At 56.9% G+C, this 16,656-nt stretch overlaps 1 protein-coding gene across 2 annotated transcripts in view; it reads left to right on the top strand.

Moving 5' to 3' along the window:
- HERC3 (HECT and RLD domain containing E3 ubiquitin protein ligase 3) overlaps positions 1-16,656 on the top strand; it is a 91,880-nt gene that overhangs the window by 60,388 nt on the left and 14,836 nt on the right. For both annotated transcript variants that reach the window (XR_008630141.1, XM_055137691.1), the window contains exons 16-22: positions 1,928-1,951; positions 2,040-2,129; positions 2,750-2,920; positions 5,985-6,128; positions 9,069-9,235; positions 10,758-10,824; positions 11,258-11,340. Coding sequence is in view for 1 of the 2 variants with exons in the window: in XM_055137691.1 (XP_054993666.1) it covers positions 1,928-1,951; positions 2,040-2,129; positions 2,750-2,920; positions 5,985-6,128; positions 9,069-9,235; positions 10,758-10,824; positions 11,258-11,340 (746 nt within the window). In the remaining variant the exon portion in view is untranslated. The remainder of the gene's footprint in view (positions 1-1,927; positions 1,952-2,039; positions 2,130-2,749; positions 2,921-5,984; positions 6,129-9,068; positions 9,236-10,757; positions 10,825-11,257; positions 11,341-16,656) is intronic.

A 16,656-nucleotide genomic window follows, 5' to 3' on the forward strand; every position in this document is an offset into this window, starting at 1 on the left:
CTGCTCTCCGTGAAAGCGGCTTTGAATTGATCTCGCCGGGATGTGCTGGGCACAGAGGGTGTGGAAGGGTGCCCCGCCCAGTCGGGAGGCGAGACCGCGCCTGCACGCTGAGCAGACAGCCCGCTCCATCCACGCGCCCACCGCAGCCGTGGCGGGGGGTGGGGGGGCAGGGCCTGTTGCTAAGCCGGACCCGCGTCTCTGTCTCGGCCCCCACCGGCCCCAGGCCGGCTGCTCCTGACGCAGCTCCCTGCGGCGGCTGCAGACGGAGCCTTTGTTCTCCCGGGAGCCAGCGCAGACGCGGCATGCAGGGGGGCACGCGCTCAACAGCCCAGCCTCCGGCCGCAATGCAGTCAGCTCAAGGGCTCAGAAACCCGCGGCAGCACACCCCTAGAAGCAGGGCGTTCAGAACGGGGTTTCCATCCCTCCCTTTGGGATGCAGTCCTTCAAAACCTGCAGTGTAAACGGATACAGAAAGAAGAAGGTCTCTGGGGTAGATCTGGGTACGAGAGTTGCTGCAGGGGCCGGAGGGACTCTCCACCAGCGAGGGCTCCTGCCTGCACGGGGCCCACCTGGGCACCCCATGGAGTCCCCTGAGCAGGGCCCCCTCCCCAGGGCACGGTCCCTGAGCACAGAGCCAGGAGTAAGCCCTGAGCACTGCCAGATGTGCCCCCTTCCTGCAGATTACTATGATCTATATTGCTGATATTTTTATTTTGATTAAGTTCATTGATGGTTTCTCCTACAAGGCCTTTGAGAAGAGATTTTTTACCTATTACATGTGTTTGTATTTTGTTTTTCGTTTTGGGCCACACCCGGCGATGCACAGGGGTTACTCCTGGCTCATGCACTCAGGAATTACTCCTGGTGGTGCTCAGGGGACCATATGGGATGCTGGGAATCGAACCTGGGTCGGCCGTGTGCAAGACAAATGCCCTCCCCGCTGTGCTATTTCTCCAGCCTCCCACATGTGTTTGTATTTTTATTTATTGATACTCTCCTCAGAGGCTTATCAGGTTTCACCCCATATTGATGACATTGCGTCTCCGGGCCCAGCACTCGTCTTCTGCGGAGACTTCCCAGAGCGCTTTCTAGGCACTTGCTTTTCTCCCGCGAGTGATCTGTGTCTTAGAGATGCGGCCGGCGGCCAAGGAAGAGGCAGTTTGTAATACCCTCATCTCCGACCAGAAGCAGCCTCTGAAGTGAAGATGGCGAAGCTCCCGCGTGGAGTGTCCCAGGAACGTTCTGGATGTTCCGTGAAAGAATTCTGTTGCGACTATTAATCATGAAGCGAAAGGAATCACCGTTAAAGGGCTTTTGCATTTGAAAAGCTTGTCTTTGCTTTCCTCTCAGGGTGCATCCACCCGAACATCCGTCTTGGGGCTGGGGAGGTGGCCCTGGGGGCTGCACGTGGCCTTCAGCTTGGACTATTGACTTGGTTTCCCCACCCACATTCAGTTCCCCGAGCGCCTCTGGGGTGGCACCCAACCTTCCACCAAAAAATATCCCATTGCGTTCCTCATCCAGGGTCCAGGGAACTAGTGTTTGTCCCAGGACCATCAAGTCAGATAGGTTTTCTGATTTCTGGGCTGGAGCAATAGCACAGCGGGTAGGGCATTTGCCTTGCACACGGCCGACCTGGGTTCGATTCCTCTGTCCCTCTCGGAGAGCCTGGCAAGCTACCAAGAGTATCATGCCCACCCGGCAGAGCCTGACAAGCTCCCCGTGTGTATTCGATATGCGGAAAACAGTAACAACAAGTCTCACAATGGAGACGTTACTGGTGCCCGCTTGAGCAAATCGATGAGCAACGGGATGACAGTGACAGTGAAGGGTTTCCTGATTATACTGAACATTTGCGGTGGGTTTAGAAGTCGTGGCTTTGAAATTCAAATGAGACTCTTTTTCTTTCCCCCCTCTCTTTACACAGAAGGCCAGGCCATCTATAATGCAGGTACGTGATTCTTTTAAAATCCATGCACGTGTATTCCCAGAAGTGGTCTCTGTGGAAGCTCACGGTGCCGTGCTGTGCTTTGTCCCAGGATGCCGTGACACTCTGCTCCTACCCCTTCATCTTTGACGCCCAAGCCAAGACGAAGATGCTGCAGACCGACGCGGAGCTCCAGATGCAGGTGCCGGGCCGGGCGTCTCGCTCCTCCTCCCTCCCTCCCCCTCCGCACCCCTAGAGCTTTCCTCTCCCTGTGGCCTGTCATCGACCCCGGACTCTTAGCTCAGCCTTCCTGCCGATCCTTTCACGCACAGAGCAGCAAACAGTGGCGCAGCGTGTTCGAGCTCCCGGGGCCTTCGGAGGCCAGAGAGCCGGAGCGTGGAGAAGGCTCGGAAATCCCGACCTTTCACACGCTGCTGGGAAATTTCTTTTTCTTTTTGGGTCACACCCGGCGATGCTCAGGGGTCACTTCTGGCTCTGCACTCAGAAATTACCCCTGGCAGTGCTCGGGGGACCATGTGGGATGCTGAGAATCGAACCCGGGTTGGCTGCGTGCAAGGCAAACGCCCTCCCCGCTGTGCTATGGCTTAGGCCCCCTGCTGGGAAATTTGGATCCAGTTTCATGAGAACTTGTCGGTCTATTACACATACAGTTTTGAGCATTTTCCCTGCTGGTTGTAGAACGTAGGTGAGTGATTGTTTATTATGTGTGCCAGACACGAGCAGGCTTTTCCAGGAAGAACGCACCGTCGCACTGTCACTGTCGCTGTTGTCCATCGTGTGACCTTGGCTGTGCTGTTGCAGGTGGCGGTGAACGGGGCCAACCTGCAGAACGTCTTCATGCTTCTCACCCTGGAGCCTCTGCTGGCCAGAAGCCCCTTTCTGGTCCTCCACGTCCGCCGGAACAACCTCGTGGGCGACGCCCTGCGGGAGCTGAGCATCCACTCGGACATCGACTTGAAGAAGCCTCTCAAGGTGAGCCCCGGGCTGGGGAGTCAGTGCTCACCCCCGCCCTTTCGGCGCCGCCGTGGGGGACGCAGCCGAGCTCCCACGGAGACCGGGGCGTGCAGTGTTCATTGCTCATTCGCTTGTTTCATTTGTTTGTTTTTGCTTTTTGGGTCACACCCAGTGACGCTCAGGGGTTCCTCCTGGCTCTGCACTCAGGAATTACTCCTGGCGGTGCTCGGGGGACCCTATGGGATGCCGGGAATCGAACCTGGGTCGGCCGCGTGCAAGGCAAACACACTACCCACTGTGCTATTGCTCCAGCCCCTTATTCTCTCATTTTGGAAGAACCTCAGTACCTCCTGTCGACGCAACAGCCTCTCAGTAGGGTCAGAGCGATCGTCGGCTGCTCACTTGCCTTCAGCCCACCGGGGTTGGTCCCCTGAGCCCCACCAGGAGTGACCCCTGAGTGCAGAGCCAGGAGTGACCCCTGAGCCCACTGGTGGGGGGGCCCAACCCTGCCCCTCCGCCTCCCCCCACAAAGAAAGATCACAGTGAGGATGCCGGTGTGTTCCTGGCAGTCCCAGAGGGTCACGGGGCCAGCCTGGCTGCTGACGTCTCCAGCTCACAGTGCTCAGTAGGTTTCCCCCAACAAGGAGCAAACAGCAGCCACGAAGGGCCGCGCTGACCAGGTGAGAGGACGGCAGCACCGGGGAAGCCCCGAGTGGCCTTCAGGGAGGGAGTTCAGAGCGGGCCGGAGGGTGGCGAGGTGGGCGGGGAGCTCGCCATGCTGCCGTCACGGTTCTCAGCACCCCGCGGTGGCCGAGGGCTCCGTGCTCCGGTGCTGTTCCAGAGCTTAGTACACGTCTTCGTGCACACTGGCTGGTGTCACTCTGAGTCGCTGGCGGTGTCTGGAGTCACTTCCACACGCTGCTCTCAGTCCTGTGCTCAACCCGTGTTTCTGAAACACAGCAGGCCCCGAGCCGGGGCCCCTGCTGACGCTTCCCCGAGCTTCCTGCGGGTTCTCCTGGCCCTCCTGGGTGGTGGCACCCCCCACGCCCCAGAGAGAGCCGGCCCCTCACTCATGCCCCCCTTGCTGTCATGATTCGAAAGATAATTCCGTCTTCAGCTGACGTCTGGAGGCCCCAGGGCCTTGTCTCGCCCTGCGACCTTGAAAAGAGCCACAGCCCACAAGCTCTCCCGAGTGCTGTTTCCAGCTCTGCGCCTGCGCCCCGCCTCTGACATGGAGATAACCGTCATCCCCGGACAGGGCGCGTTCTAGTTAAAGAGGGGAGCCAGCCCGGAGGGTCAGATTAACGGCGGCCACGTGTTGGCACATGGCAGACTCTCATTGCAGCTCTTTGGTTGGTCTGCGGCAGTGTTTCTGGGACGGCATCAGGCGTCGCCGCTGTGGGGGTCTGCCCGCCCTCCACATGCCGCCTCACAGCCTGCTCTGGCTTCTTGGAGCCCCCCACCCAGAGGGCTTTCTTCCAGAACACGTTTCCTTAATCTCTGCTTTCCTCTCTGCTGCGTTTGCCTCTCAGTAGTTGTGTCTTCAAAAATAAAATCTAATTGTTTTTTTTTTCTTACATTGGTAAATTGCCCAATTATTAGCTCAAAACTGACTCGGAGGTGAAAAACGCTCATCGAGTTCAGTAACCATTAAACTCAGGAATTTAGGAATTAGAAAACACAAAGCCCCAAAATACCTTCCGGCTCCAGAAAAACACCAAGACCAAACTTCTGCAGAAAGAAAAAGTGGGAAAATAATAAATTTGCAATAGATTTTACAAAAATGGAAAATTATAACTTTAGAGATGATGATGAACAGGGAAGGATTTTTTAGACACTGTGACCAAAACTATAGACCTTTATGGAGCCTGTGAAATTTAAAATAGCAAAACTAAAAGTAATATTTGTAGAAATTAAAAACATATTCAACCACAGGACTAATAAAATAAATACAAATTAGAAGTCTGAGATGACATATCATCCGTGTCCATTAGATTTGCAAAGTACAAAATAAGCAAGTCTGGTTGGCAGGAACATACAGGAAACAAAACTCACTTGAGATGGAAACTGTGGCACTGTCTTGAATAATTCCGCAATGATTGTGAACCTGGAAATATCAGGGCCTTGACCTTGCAGTTGCACCTGTGCCTTTATAAACTAAAGATCTCTTGCTGGGGGTGAATGGAGAAATATTTTTGTGTTAAAAACTCTAGTTTTCTTTTCATGGGACACAAACAGCTTTTAATAGGGGAATGGATGAATTTTTTTTTTCACTTTTTGGGTCACACTTAGCAATGCACAGGGGTTACTCCTGGCTCTGCACTCAGGAATCACCCCTGGCAGTGCTCAGGGGACCATATGGGATGCTGGGAATCGAACCCAGCTTGGCCGCGTGCAAGGCAAACGCCCTCCCCGCTGTGCTATTGCTCCAGCCCCTGGATGAATTCTTTAAAATTTAAAGTATTACTAGGAATGTGAAAACAAGGAATTTAGACTTCACATTTAATACTGCTTGCTGCCAAAAAACCTAAGAAAAACACAAACTGCCAAAATGATGTGTTTCCTTAAAGTTTAAAACTTATGGTGAGTGTGTAAAGTATAGAGCCCAGAGTTCTCTGTACCCAGCTCAGAGGCTGCCCTGTCACCATCCGCCCAGGTGTATGCTGTGCTCATGCGGGCGTGGGGCAGGCTCGGGACCTGCTCCGGACCCCTCGTCACCAGTGCCTGTCCCGTGTTTGTAGGGCCCTCTCGAGTCAGCAGGTGGGCCGGCAGTCTGCACGCAGGACTCGCCTCTGTTTACCTTTACTCTTTGCAGGGAATTGGGTTGGTTTTTTTTGTTTTTTGTTTTTTGTTTTTCTTTTCGGATCACACCCGGCGATGCTCAGGGGTTACTCCCGACTCTGCACTCAGGAATCACCCCTGGTGGTGCCCGGGGGACCGTAGGGGATGCCGGGCATCAAACCCAGGTCGCCCATGTGCACAGCAAGCGCCCTCCTCGCTGGACTGTCGCTCCAGCCCCAAGAGTTTGTTTTTGAAAAAATACTGAGTGTTTGAGTATAAATTCTGTTTTCGTGTCTTTGAGGTGATCTTCGACGGCGAGGAGGCCGTGGACGCGGGGGGCGTCACGAAGGAGTTCTTCCTGCTGCTGCTGAAGGAGCTCCTGAACCCCGTCTACGGCATGTTCACCTGCTACCAGGACTCCAACCTCCTGTGGTTCTCAGACACGGTAAGTCAGTCACCTCACTAACACGGGGGTGGAGCTGACCTTCCGTTTTCAGTTTTTGTTCTTTGAGGCCAGACCTGACGGTGCTCGGGGGTTACTCCTGGCTATGCACTCAGGAGTCCCTTCTTCTGGCTCAGGGAGCCATGTGGGGTGCCAGGAATCGAACCCGGATCAGCCGCGTGCAAGGCAAGCGCCCTCCCCGCTGTACTGCTGTGCGTCTCTCTGGCCTCTGCCCTTCCTTTCCACTGTGAGGCTGGCCCCGCTGGGCTGTCCACGGGGGCGCCTAACAATGAAGCTTCTGAAACAAATAGTCTTCGACTTTATTTACACAAATTTTCATAATAGGATTTCAAGCATAGTGTTCCCAGACCCCCCCAGCATCATCGTCCCCGTGACCCAGATTTTCTTCCCATCCCCTACATGCCTCTTTAGCAAATTCACTGTAAAGAAATTTATTCATGATAATTTGGGTCACAGGCTTACAATAGTGTTGACTCTTAGGGATTGGAGTTTATTTTTTATTTCAAAAATTCTATTTAATCACTGTATGATTTAAATTTATTCGTGGTTGGGTTTCATACATTGTTTCGACACCAGTCCCTTCACCAGTGCCCACGTCCCTCCACCAATAATATCCCCTCACCCCCCTGGTCCTCCCACCCCCAAGTCTGCCTCTATGAGGCACGCTTATTTTATTATTTTTATTTAAATTTTATTTATTTATTTTTTTAATTTTAATGTATCACTGGGCTGGAGCAATAGCATAGCGGGTAGGGCGTTTGCCTTGCACGCAGCCAACCCGGGTTTGGTTCCTCCATCCCTCTCGGAGAGCCTGGCAAATACAGAATATCCCGCCCCCACGCAGAGCCTGGCAAGCTCCCCGTGACATATTCGATATGCCAAAAACAGTAACAACAAGTCTCACAATGGAGACGTTACTGGTGCCCGCTCCAGCAAATCAATGAGCAACTGGATAACAGTGACATTGATACAATGAATGTATCGCCATGAGATACAGTTACAGACTTACAAATTTTCATGCTTACGTTTCAATCAAACAATGATCAAGCACCCATCCCTCCACCAGTGCCCATCCTCCACCACCAGTGTTCCCAGGGTCCCTCCCGCCCCCCCACCCCACCTCTTCCTGCCTCTGTGGCAGGCACATTCCCTCTTTCTCCCTCCTTTTGGGCGTTAGGGTGTGCAGTGCAGGTAAGCGGCCATCCTGTTTGGTCCATAGTCTGCTTTCAGCACGCGTCTACCAAGGCGTGCTCATTTTCATGCACATCTTTGCGCTGTGGTTTACGGTACTGTTGCTGATCGGGTTTCCTGCAGAATCCTTTCCCACAGAATCCTTTCCCACATTTCTCGCCACCACCTCCTTCCGGTTGATCTTCCCTCCCCCATAGACGCTTCCCCCGCCTGCCCCCGCCCCCTGCCCCTCACGTGCCCACTTCCTGCTGGTGACCAGATCTCACGGTCTTTGCTTCCACGGCCGTTGGGTGTTTCTTCTTCCCCCTTTATGTTTCCCGAGGGCCCCCCTGGGGGAGAGGTCACCTGTGCTGGCCTGTCCCCCTGGCTGGCTGCACTTGGCGTGACTCCTGTGTTCCTCGAAGTGCTCTCTGCAGTCGCCCAGACCTGGAAACAGCCCCAGTGTCGAGAGTAGAGGACTGGATAAAGACACTGTGGCACAAAGACACAGTGGAATGTTAACCGGCCATAAGGAAAAGGGCAGAGTCAGTTACCATCTGAACCTATGGCGAAGACCTTAGCCCAGAGGCCCCCAAACTTACCAACCTACCTGCCCGTTTTTAGGAAAATAAAACAAATCACTCCATGCCTTGCTACAAACCCACCTGTGAAATGAGTAAATTGGAAGCGTCCCCAGCTGCACCTGTGTCTCCCGGCCCCTGGGTTGTCCCGGGGACCCGTGTGTGAGCTGTTTCCTGCTGCCTCGGGCCGAGTCCCCACACGGGAGGGACAGACGAGCACAGCGTGAGGAGGGGCCGTGTCACCACAGGGCGGGCAGTCGGAGGCGGAGAGGCCTCCCCTCGGGACACTGGCAGCCTGAGTCGGGATGCCCGTGCGAACACACACCTTTTCGTTTTTCTCTTGGGGTCCCTCCCGGGTTCTCAGGGGACCCTGTCACTCCTGGATCGGGCCGGGGCACCAACTTGCAAATCCGTGCCCCAGCCACCTGCGTCTCCCTGGCCCTTGACCTTTGGAGATTCAGCAGAGGGTTAAGTCCCCAAAGGTGTGTGGCGGGCGCTTCCCTCCCACTCAGCTGACGCAGGTTTGACCCCGAGCACTGCCAGGTGTGGTCCCCAAACTCAAAGGAACATCCTGGTTCCGGGAGGATGGTGGTTCGGTTCTTCTCTGTAGAGCTGTCCTGTCCCAGAAGGTCCCCATTAAGCCACCCTGTGTTGTTATTGATGTTTTGTTTCATTAAAGTGGTTGCTGAGGGGCCGGAGCAATAGCACGGCGGGTAGGGCGTTCGCCTTGCACGCGGCCGACCTGGGTTCGATCCCCGGCATCCCGTATTGTCCCCCAAGCACCGCCAGGAGTAATTCCTGAGTGCAAAGCCAGGAGTAACCCCTGAGCATCACTGGGTGTGACCCAAAAAGCAAAAAAAAAAAAAAAGTGGTTGCTGAAGCATCCCCTTCTTATTTGTATGCTGCCCGGGGCCGTTGCCCAGGAGACCGGGGGCCACTGTGCTGTGTCGGCAGAACAGAACCTCCCCGTCCTTGCCAGAGTTCTGTTGGGAGCGCGCTGTCCAGTTTCCTGCCGCTGCCTGAGCCAGACGGCCGGGCTTGATCTTGGCGGCTCCTCCCAGAGGCCGGCTGTGGTCGGTCGGGTGCCGGGGCAGACGGCAGAGTGTCTTGGGGGCCACGGACGCTGCGCTCGGTGGTTTCCTTGTGACACGTGTGCTTCCCTGCCGAAAAGTGTTTCGTAGAGCACAACTGGTTCCACCTGATCGGCATCACCTGCGGGCTGGCCATCTACAACTCCACGGTGGTCGACCTGCACTTCCCCCTGGCGCTCTACAAGAAGCTGCTCAACGTCCAGCCGGGCCTGGAGGACCTGAAGGAGCTGTCCCCGACCGAGGGAAGGTGCGGGCCCGGGGCCCGGGGCCATGCGGGAGGGACCGTCCCTGAGCAAAGTCACGCAGGGGCGGGTGGGGGCTGGGCCGCAGCCTCCGACTCTGCCTGCAGACGTGCTGCACCTGCTCCCCCAAAGCACTCCCGGGGCAGGGGAGGGGGATGGGAGCAGGGGCGAGCTCTGATCCCCAGCAGCGAAACAGCACCTCCCGGAGGGTTTCAGAGGAGGGAAGGGCTCTGGGTAAAAGCTGGGTGAGCCGGAGCCAGAGCACAGCGGGGAGGCCACTGGCCGAGCATGTGCTCCTGTGCCGTGAGCCACCACCGTGAGATACGCAGTTCCAAAGTGGTTCCTGTTTAGGTGTCAGTCATCCAGTGTTCCGCCCCCGCCCCTCCCCCAGTGCACAGTCCCCACCACCAGCGTCCCCGGCTTCCCTCCTGCCACCGCTATGGCAGGCCCCTCTCTTCCCTCTCTCTCTCTCTTCTTTTTCCCTTTTAAAAATGGACTCTCCTGGGGCTGGAGCAATAGCACAGCGGGTAGGGCGTTTGCCTTGCACGCGGCCCACCCGGGTTCAATTCCCAGCATCCCATATGGTCCCCTGAGCACCGCCAGGAGTAATTCCTGAGTGCAGAGCCAGGAGTGACCCCTGTGCATTGCTGGGTGTGACCCGAAAAGCAAAAAAACAAAAAACAAAAAACTGGACTCTCCCTAGTCGCTGTTCCCCGTCTCCGGCCTCCCTGCCCCCCTGCCTGGGGCTGGGGTGGGTGCCTGGCAGGGCGTGGTTCTCCTGCGCGTCTCAGAGCTCACGCTCCCCGTCGTGGCACTCGGCCCTGTGCCCGGGGCGTGCTGAGCTTGGCTGGCTAGGATGCTCCCGCCGCTGTGAGTGGCGCTCACAAGGGCGCACAGGAGAGCATCTGAACACACGGGGAGCCGGCGGGGGTCAGTGCCCTGCAGGGCTGGCGTCTTGACCCCCCCCTCCGTTTCAGATCCCCAGATGGAGGATGATTCTGTTGATGCGTATGTGTGGGCCACGGCAGCCGCCTCCCATATTTATGTCCAAGTAAGACCAGGGCTAGGAGAACTCGGGTGTATGAGGTAGAATCTGTCTGTCTGGGCCTGGAGCGATAGCACAGCGGGGAGGGCGTTCACCTTGCACGCAGCTGACCCGAGTGCAATTCCCAGCATCCCATAGGGTCCCCCGAGCACTGCCAGGAGTGATTCTTGAGTGCAGAGCCAGGGGTAACCCCTGAGCTTTGCCGGGTGTGACCCAAAAAAGCAAAAAAAGAAAAAAGAAAAAGAAATCCGTCTCTCTGATTTTATTCATAAGTCCAGTAAGAGTCGTGAGTAAAAGCAAGAACAGTGGACGAGGGTCTCACAGCTCTGAGAGGATGTGACTCCCCGCCTGCCTCGGTTTCCCTTGGTTCCAGAATGGTCTCTTGCAGTCTTTCCCTTGTGACAGTCCGGACATGTGGCCGGGGGAGAGACGTTTCGCAGAGTCTCATTTGCTTTTCTTTCTCTCTGTCGTCCGACACTTAGGAGTCTCCAGGAACTTCTAGACTACCCCGGGGAGGATATCGAGGACACGTTCTGCCTCACCTTCACGGTAAGGATGTGCCCGGTGTGTGGGGATGGTGACTGTCTCCTCCGTGGTACCCCCAGGAGGTGGCAAACACTTGTTGGTCTCCGAATCAGAACAAATCCAGGGCTTGCCCCGAACCAAATCGCCCGAGGGGTCGGTGAGCGTGTCGAGGGGCCCAGGGACTGATTTGTCTGTCCCCTGATAGAGTCACGTATGCATCGCTCCCCTCCCAGCACGTTCACCCCCCCCCCCCCGCTCCCCATCATTATGCCCTTTTCCCTTCCACTGTGTGGACCGACCAGCGGCTCCTTACCTTGCAAGGTGCCTCTGGGGGTGAGGTTTCCCGATGCAGCTCTCGCGTCTCCCCCGCGAGTTCTCCGGGGGAACCAGTGACCCGGCGCCCCGCGTCTGCCCCTCCGCGCGTGACGGGGAACCTGGGTCTCTCCTTTGGCTGCAGATCTGCCGAGAGAGCTACGGCGTGGCTGAGCAGAAGAAGCTGATCCCTGGGGGAGACCAGGTGACCGTGTGCAAGGAGAACAGGTGAGTGCGAGCCTGCACCGTGCACACCGCCGCCCGCCGCCCGCCGTCTGCTGCCCACCGCAGGGGCCAAGAGCAGGCAGGGGCTGCTCCCGCTGGCTGCTTCGGAGCCGGGCCCGGCCCACTGCTGGATGCAGCCGCTCGGGGCCGGCTCTGTTCCCCCCACTTCTGGTGCCGGCCGGATCACGTCAGCCGGCCTCGGCTCCTCGCCTGGGAGGCGGGGGTAGGACAGCCACGGGCCTCGTGCTTGTGAGGATGACACGAGGTGATTCATGATCTCCAGGGGTCCGGGAGGGCCCCGCTGTGATGGCAGGAAGCTGCTCTATGGGCTGCAAGGACAGTGGTCAGGGCACAACGCGTGCAGTGTCCAGCGTGGTCCCCGAGCTTGCCCGCCGGGAACCCCCGCGTCCAGGGCCCGAGCAGCGTCACACTCCCGGGCCAGTGCTCTGGCCCCCAGACCTCCCTCTCTGGGGCGGGGACCCCCACCGGTGCCCGGCTCCCTCCTGAGGAAACTGTGAAGCAGCCGCCCACTGGGCACTGCTCAGTGTTTGGCGTCTGGGCTTACCGCAAGGTTGCTCTCTCCGCCCGCCACTCCCGCGGCCGCTCCAGGGGAGAGCAGAGGCACTGGGCTCACCCCGGTGGTTTGGAATTCTGAGGCAGGTCCCCGGGCGTCAGCGCCAAGGAGTTGGACGCGTGCTGGTGCTGGTGTCTGTTGCGTCTCCTTGTTCTCAGTGGGGAGCGAGTCGGGGTCTGCTCAAAGGGCTAGTGGGGAAGGACCCTGCGAGGGGTGAGAGGGGTGACCGCAGGGTGGCCCATGCTGTGGAGTGCCGGGAGGGGAGTGAGCCGGGAAGGGAGTGAGGCCGGGAGGGGAGTGAGGCAGGACTCCAGGTCGGCTGAGGTCCCTGGGATGGGCTGAGCTGTCGCGTGGGGAGGAGCTTGCGGGTCCGGGGAGAGACTGGCACTGGGCCCCGGCTGGTCTCTGGCAGGAGGGAGGCCGGAGTGGGCTGGGGGGATGGAGGGCAGCGGGACACGAGGTCAGGTGGGTGGAACCTGGGGAGGGCTGGGGGCTGTGCTTCCAGCGTGCACAGCCCTCAGAGCCATCTGCAGAGCGGCTCAGGGGACCGGGCCCTCTGTCGCCTTTGCTGATTTGACACACCCCGATATCCAGGCAGGCTCGTGGCTGACAGTGCTCATCTCGAGCAAGGAAGGCACCTCATGGGGCTGTTTTGTTCGTATCTTATCGTCGCTGTTTATTGATGCTGGACCATATACCCGGCGATGCTCAGGGGTTGCTCCTGGCTCTGCACTCAGGAATGACTCCTGGAGGGGCTTAGGGGACCACATGGGATGCTGGGAATCGAACCCGGGTCGGCCGCGTGCCAGGCAAACACCCTCCATGGTGTACTACTGCTCTAGCCTCTTGGTTGCTGGTTTATATCAATATCAGTTTCCAGTGAGATTGATATTTTGAGACCACTTATGTAAGAACCCACAGAAGTAGAAGGTGAGCACTTAATCAAGAGTGAGACATGGCTGTGGAAACTGAATCTTGGTGGTTTTGGAGAACCGTGAGGGAATGAAGGAGGGAGTGACTGAGTGGCTTAGTGGCTGAGTGAGTGAGTGAGTGAATGAATGAGTGAGTGGCTGAGTAAGTGAATGAGAGACTGAGTGTGTGAGTGAGTGAGTGACTGAGTGAGTGACTGAGTGACCGAGTGACTGAGTGGCTGAGTGACTGAGTGACTGACTGAGTGAGTGACTGAGTGAGTGACTGAGTGACCGAGTGACCGAGTGGCTGAGTGGCTGAGTGAGTGGGTGCCGACTGAGTGGGCCGTGTGTCCAGTGCCCGTGCGGCCGGAGGCTGAGAGGACCTGTCCCCAGGAGTCGGAGCCGTTCGTTCCGAGGTGAGGAGAAGCCGCTGTTGGTGGTGGGAAAGGAGCTGCCTGCGGTGGTCCTTGTTCCCTGTGGGCTCCGTGCTGCTGTGCCCACCTTGGGGCTGCAGGGGTGAGGCCTGCGCGGACGCCGTGAGGACAGGCGCCTAACGGAAAGCCCGGACACGCGTGCAGGAGCGAGGGCTGTGTCGGCCCCGGGTACTCTGCCGCTCCAGCCCCTCTCGTTACGGGTCTCTGCGAGTCCTCAGGTCACGTGTGATCAGGCGTGCTGCGGTCAGCTCTGCCGGGCCGAGGGGCCTGCCTGAAGGGTCAGGTCGGGAGACCCGCTCAGGCTCGGAGGCTGGGGTGGGGGTTGGCCTTCCTGAACACACGCCCACTGGATGCACAGCTGCCACCCCAGACAGATGGACGGTGCTGTCATGGGAGCTGAGTCAGCACTCGCTCCCTCCCTCCCTCCCTCCCTCTCTCTCCTTCTCTCTCTCTCTTGCTCTCTCTGTCTCTCTCTGTCTCTGTCTCTCTCGCTCTCTCTCCCTCGCTCTCTCTGTCTCTCTCTGTCTCTCTCTGTCTCTCTGTCTCTCTGTCTCTGTCTCTGTCTCTCTCTCTCTCTCTCTCTCTCTCTCTCTCTCTCTCTCTCTCCTCTCTGCATTTTGGCTAATGAGCCACTCCCAGCTGTACTCCAGGTTTTCCTGACTGTGCTCAGGGATGTGAGGTGCTTGTGGACCATAAGGGGTGCTAGAGGTTGACCCCAGCTCAGCCCCGTCTACGGCAAGTGGCCCCAACTGCTGCGCTGTCTCTTTGGCCCCTCACTCTCTCGTGATGCAAAAACAAAAAATCTTTGTCAAGCATGGTGAGATCTCAACAGCAGAGATGGGTCCCGCTGTAAAAGATGAGCTCTTGTCATTCTTTGGGGCTGTGTCAGATGCCGTAATCTCACCACTGGGGCCCCTTGTGGGCATGTCTCAGACCCCACTGAGGGAATGAAGCTGTGATCTCTACCAGACTTCTCACCTGGGCGCCGGTGCGCAGACCCTGCTGGCACGAGTCTGTTTTTATTGAGTTAACGAATAAAGATGTTGCTATTATTGAACGCCTCTAGTTCCGAATCATGATTTAGTACATCCCATTTGGTGTTCAACGCTCTGTCCTCAGACCGGGCAGGCGGCTCAGAGACCTCAGCTGCGCGTGGAGCCCCAGGTCTCCGCCCCCCACCCCCCTGCCCCTCGATACCTGTGGTCACCTGAACACTGCCAGCGGCAGCTTCTGCACACTTCCGGGTGCCCTCCCAGCTGGAACAAACAAACCAGCCAACCAAAGACCCACTCGGGCATTCCTTTGTCTCCGTGGGCAGACTGTGAGTGGGAGGGGAGCTGAGGTCCCAGGATGGAGCGGTGGTGACGGTCGTGGCCTGCTCAGAGCCAGGCCGCGCGTGGCCGGCCTCACAGCTGGATGATTCTCTGTTCCGTGAGCACCGTGCCTGAAGGCGCCCAGAGATGATGTTCCATGCCTAGTGGACAATCTCAGAGACCCTCTGGACCCCCCCGCTTCACCCAGGCTGGTCTTATCGCATGGAGTGCCTCTGAGAGCATAGGCGGGGCGTCGAGAGGGGCAGGGCCCACTCCAAGGACGCCTGGACCCGGCAGCCGCTCTCAGGAGCCCCAGAGCCGGGCTCGCGTACGCACGGTGTGGAGTGCAGGGCTTCAGAACACCACCGTGCCAGGTGACACTGCTCCAGTGCTCAAGGAGTCCGGAGCTGTGCTAAGAACACCAGCCAAGTTTCGCTACCTGCCAGAGGAAGGTCCCGAGGCCCAGAGAGGCACCCAGCACTTTTTTTTTTTTTTTGGTCACACCCGGCGATGCACAGGGGTTCCTCCTGGCTCTGCACTCAGGAATGACTCCTGGCGGTGCTCGGGGGACCAAATGGGATGCTGGGAATCGAACCCGGGTTGGCCACGTGCAAGGCAGACGTCCTACCCGCTGGACTATGGCTCCAGCCCCTGAACCCATCACTTTTTAAAGGCTTCCCATGGGCCCACAGCCCAGCTGCGCACCCAAGGACACAAGAGTCGGTGCCTTTCAGGCTGACTGTGCAGTTAGAATCACACACACACACACACACACACACACACACACTCACTCACTCTCACACACACTCACACACATATCACACACTCACACACACACATATCACTCACACTCACACACACACACACACTCACACACACGCACACACGGGCAGCCTGTGATGCTGTCCTGTCAGCCATGGCAGCACGCTGTGTCATGTGAACGTGCATTTCTGTTCTCCAACTTGTGCGTCTTTGGCTCTCTCTGTGTGTTTTTATTTCCTTCCTTCTTCCTTTCCCTCCTCTTCCTCTCCATTTTCAATAGACTACGTCAAGCGTCTTTTGTGTTGGAAGCTTTGTCCTTAATAATTGCTTTTTAACAACTTCCCCAGGGTTCAATAGGATTAGTGGGTGACTTTGTGAAATTGTTGATAGATATTTTTTTTCTGAATTGATTTTGTTAATGAGTTACACAGTTTTATCCATGATCGCTAATACCCAAGAGTATTCTCACTCAGAACCCTGCTGAAGTCCCAAAGAATTCTTCTCATTTGAAAAACTAATGAATCCCATCATTTTCTGCAAAATTTTCCATTTTTCCCCCACATAGGTAGCCTTATGTATTCTAAGCAACATTGGCCCGTTATTTATGGCTGTCACTGAAAAATATTTATTGTTTAGATAAAATGAATTAGATACAAGTGATAGTTGTACAGTACCGTGACTGTGACCGGTGCCACTGAGTGGTTACGTGGCTAATTTATGAATGTGAACGTGGTGTGTGCTGGTGTGTCTGCATACACAGAGGTGCCCATGCGTGCTGAAACAGTCCCAGCTGTCAGGCTGCCGGGTGCTGAGCCACCTCCGCTCCTGGTTCCTGTCTAGCGTGTAGCGCAAGTCACACTGTCCTTCTGCTCCTCTCCTGGTGGCGTGGGCACTGTTTGGCCTATAATGGATTAAAATGGTCCAACTGGTAGTTCTCAGACTCTCTCCAAGGCAGGCTCTGCTGCTGGGTGTTAAAGCACAAATTTTAGGGGCTGCCCAAGAAACTATCACATCAGCATAAAGTTCGGCCCAGTTCAGCAGTGGTGAAGTGACTTCCCGACAGAGAAGGCTTTTGACCCGGTATCCCGGGAAGAGCTGCCAACAGCTGGGAAAACCCAAGTAGCTCAGCTCTTACCTCCAGCCAAAGCAGGATCAAGGGCGCCTCCCGTTAGGGCCCAGCCTGCCCCTCGGTCCACTTTCACGCCCTCCCCGCCCTCCCCTGCTAGGCAGACAGAGGGCTGCCGCTTGCCTTGAAAGTGACCTGCCAAAAAATTTCTCTATCAGGACTCAATGCTGTTGATTGGATTTCTAGGCTATGACTGTTA

Source organism: Sorex araneus, chromosome 5 (assembly GCF_027595985.1).
Source record: "Sorex araneus isolate mSorAra2 chromosome 5, mSorAra2.pri, whole genome shotgun sequence".
In the NCBI taxonomy this organism is placed as follows: Eukaryota; Metazoa; Chordata; class Mammalia; order Eulipotyphla; family Soricidae; genus Sorex; species Sorex araneus.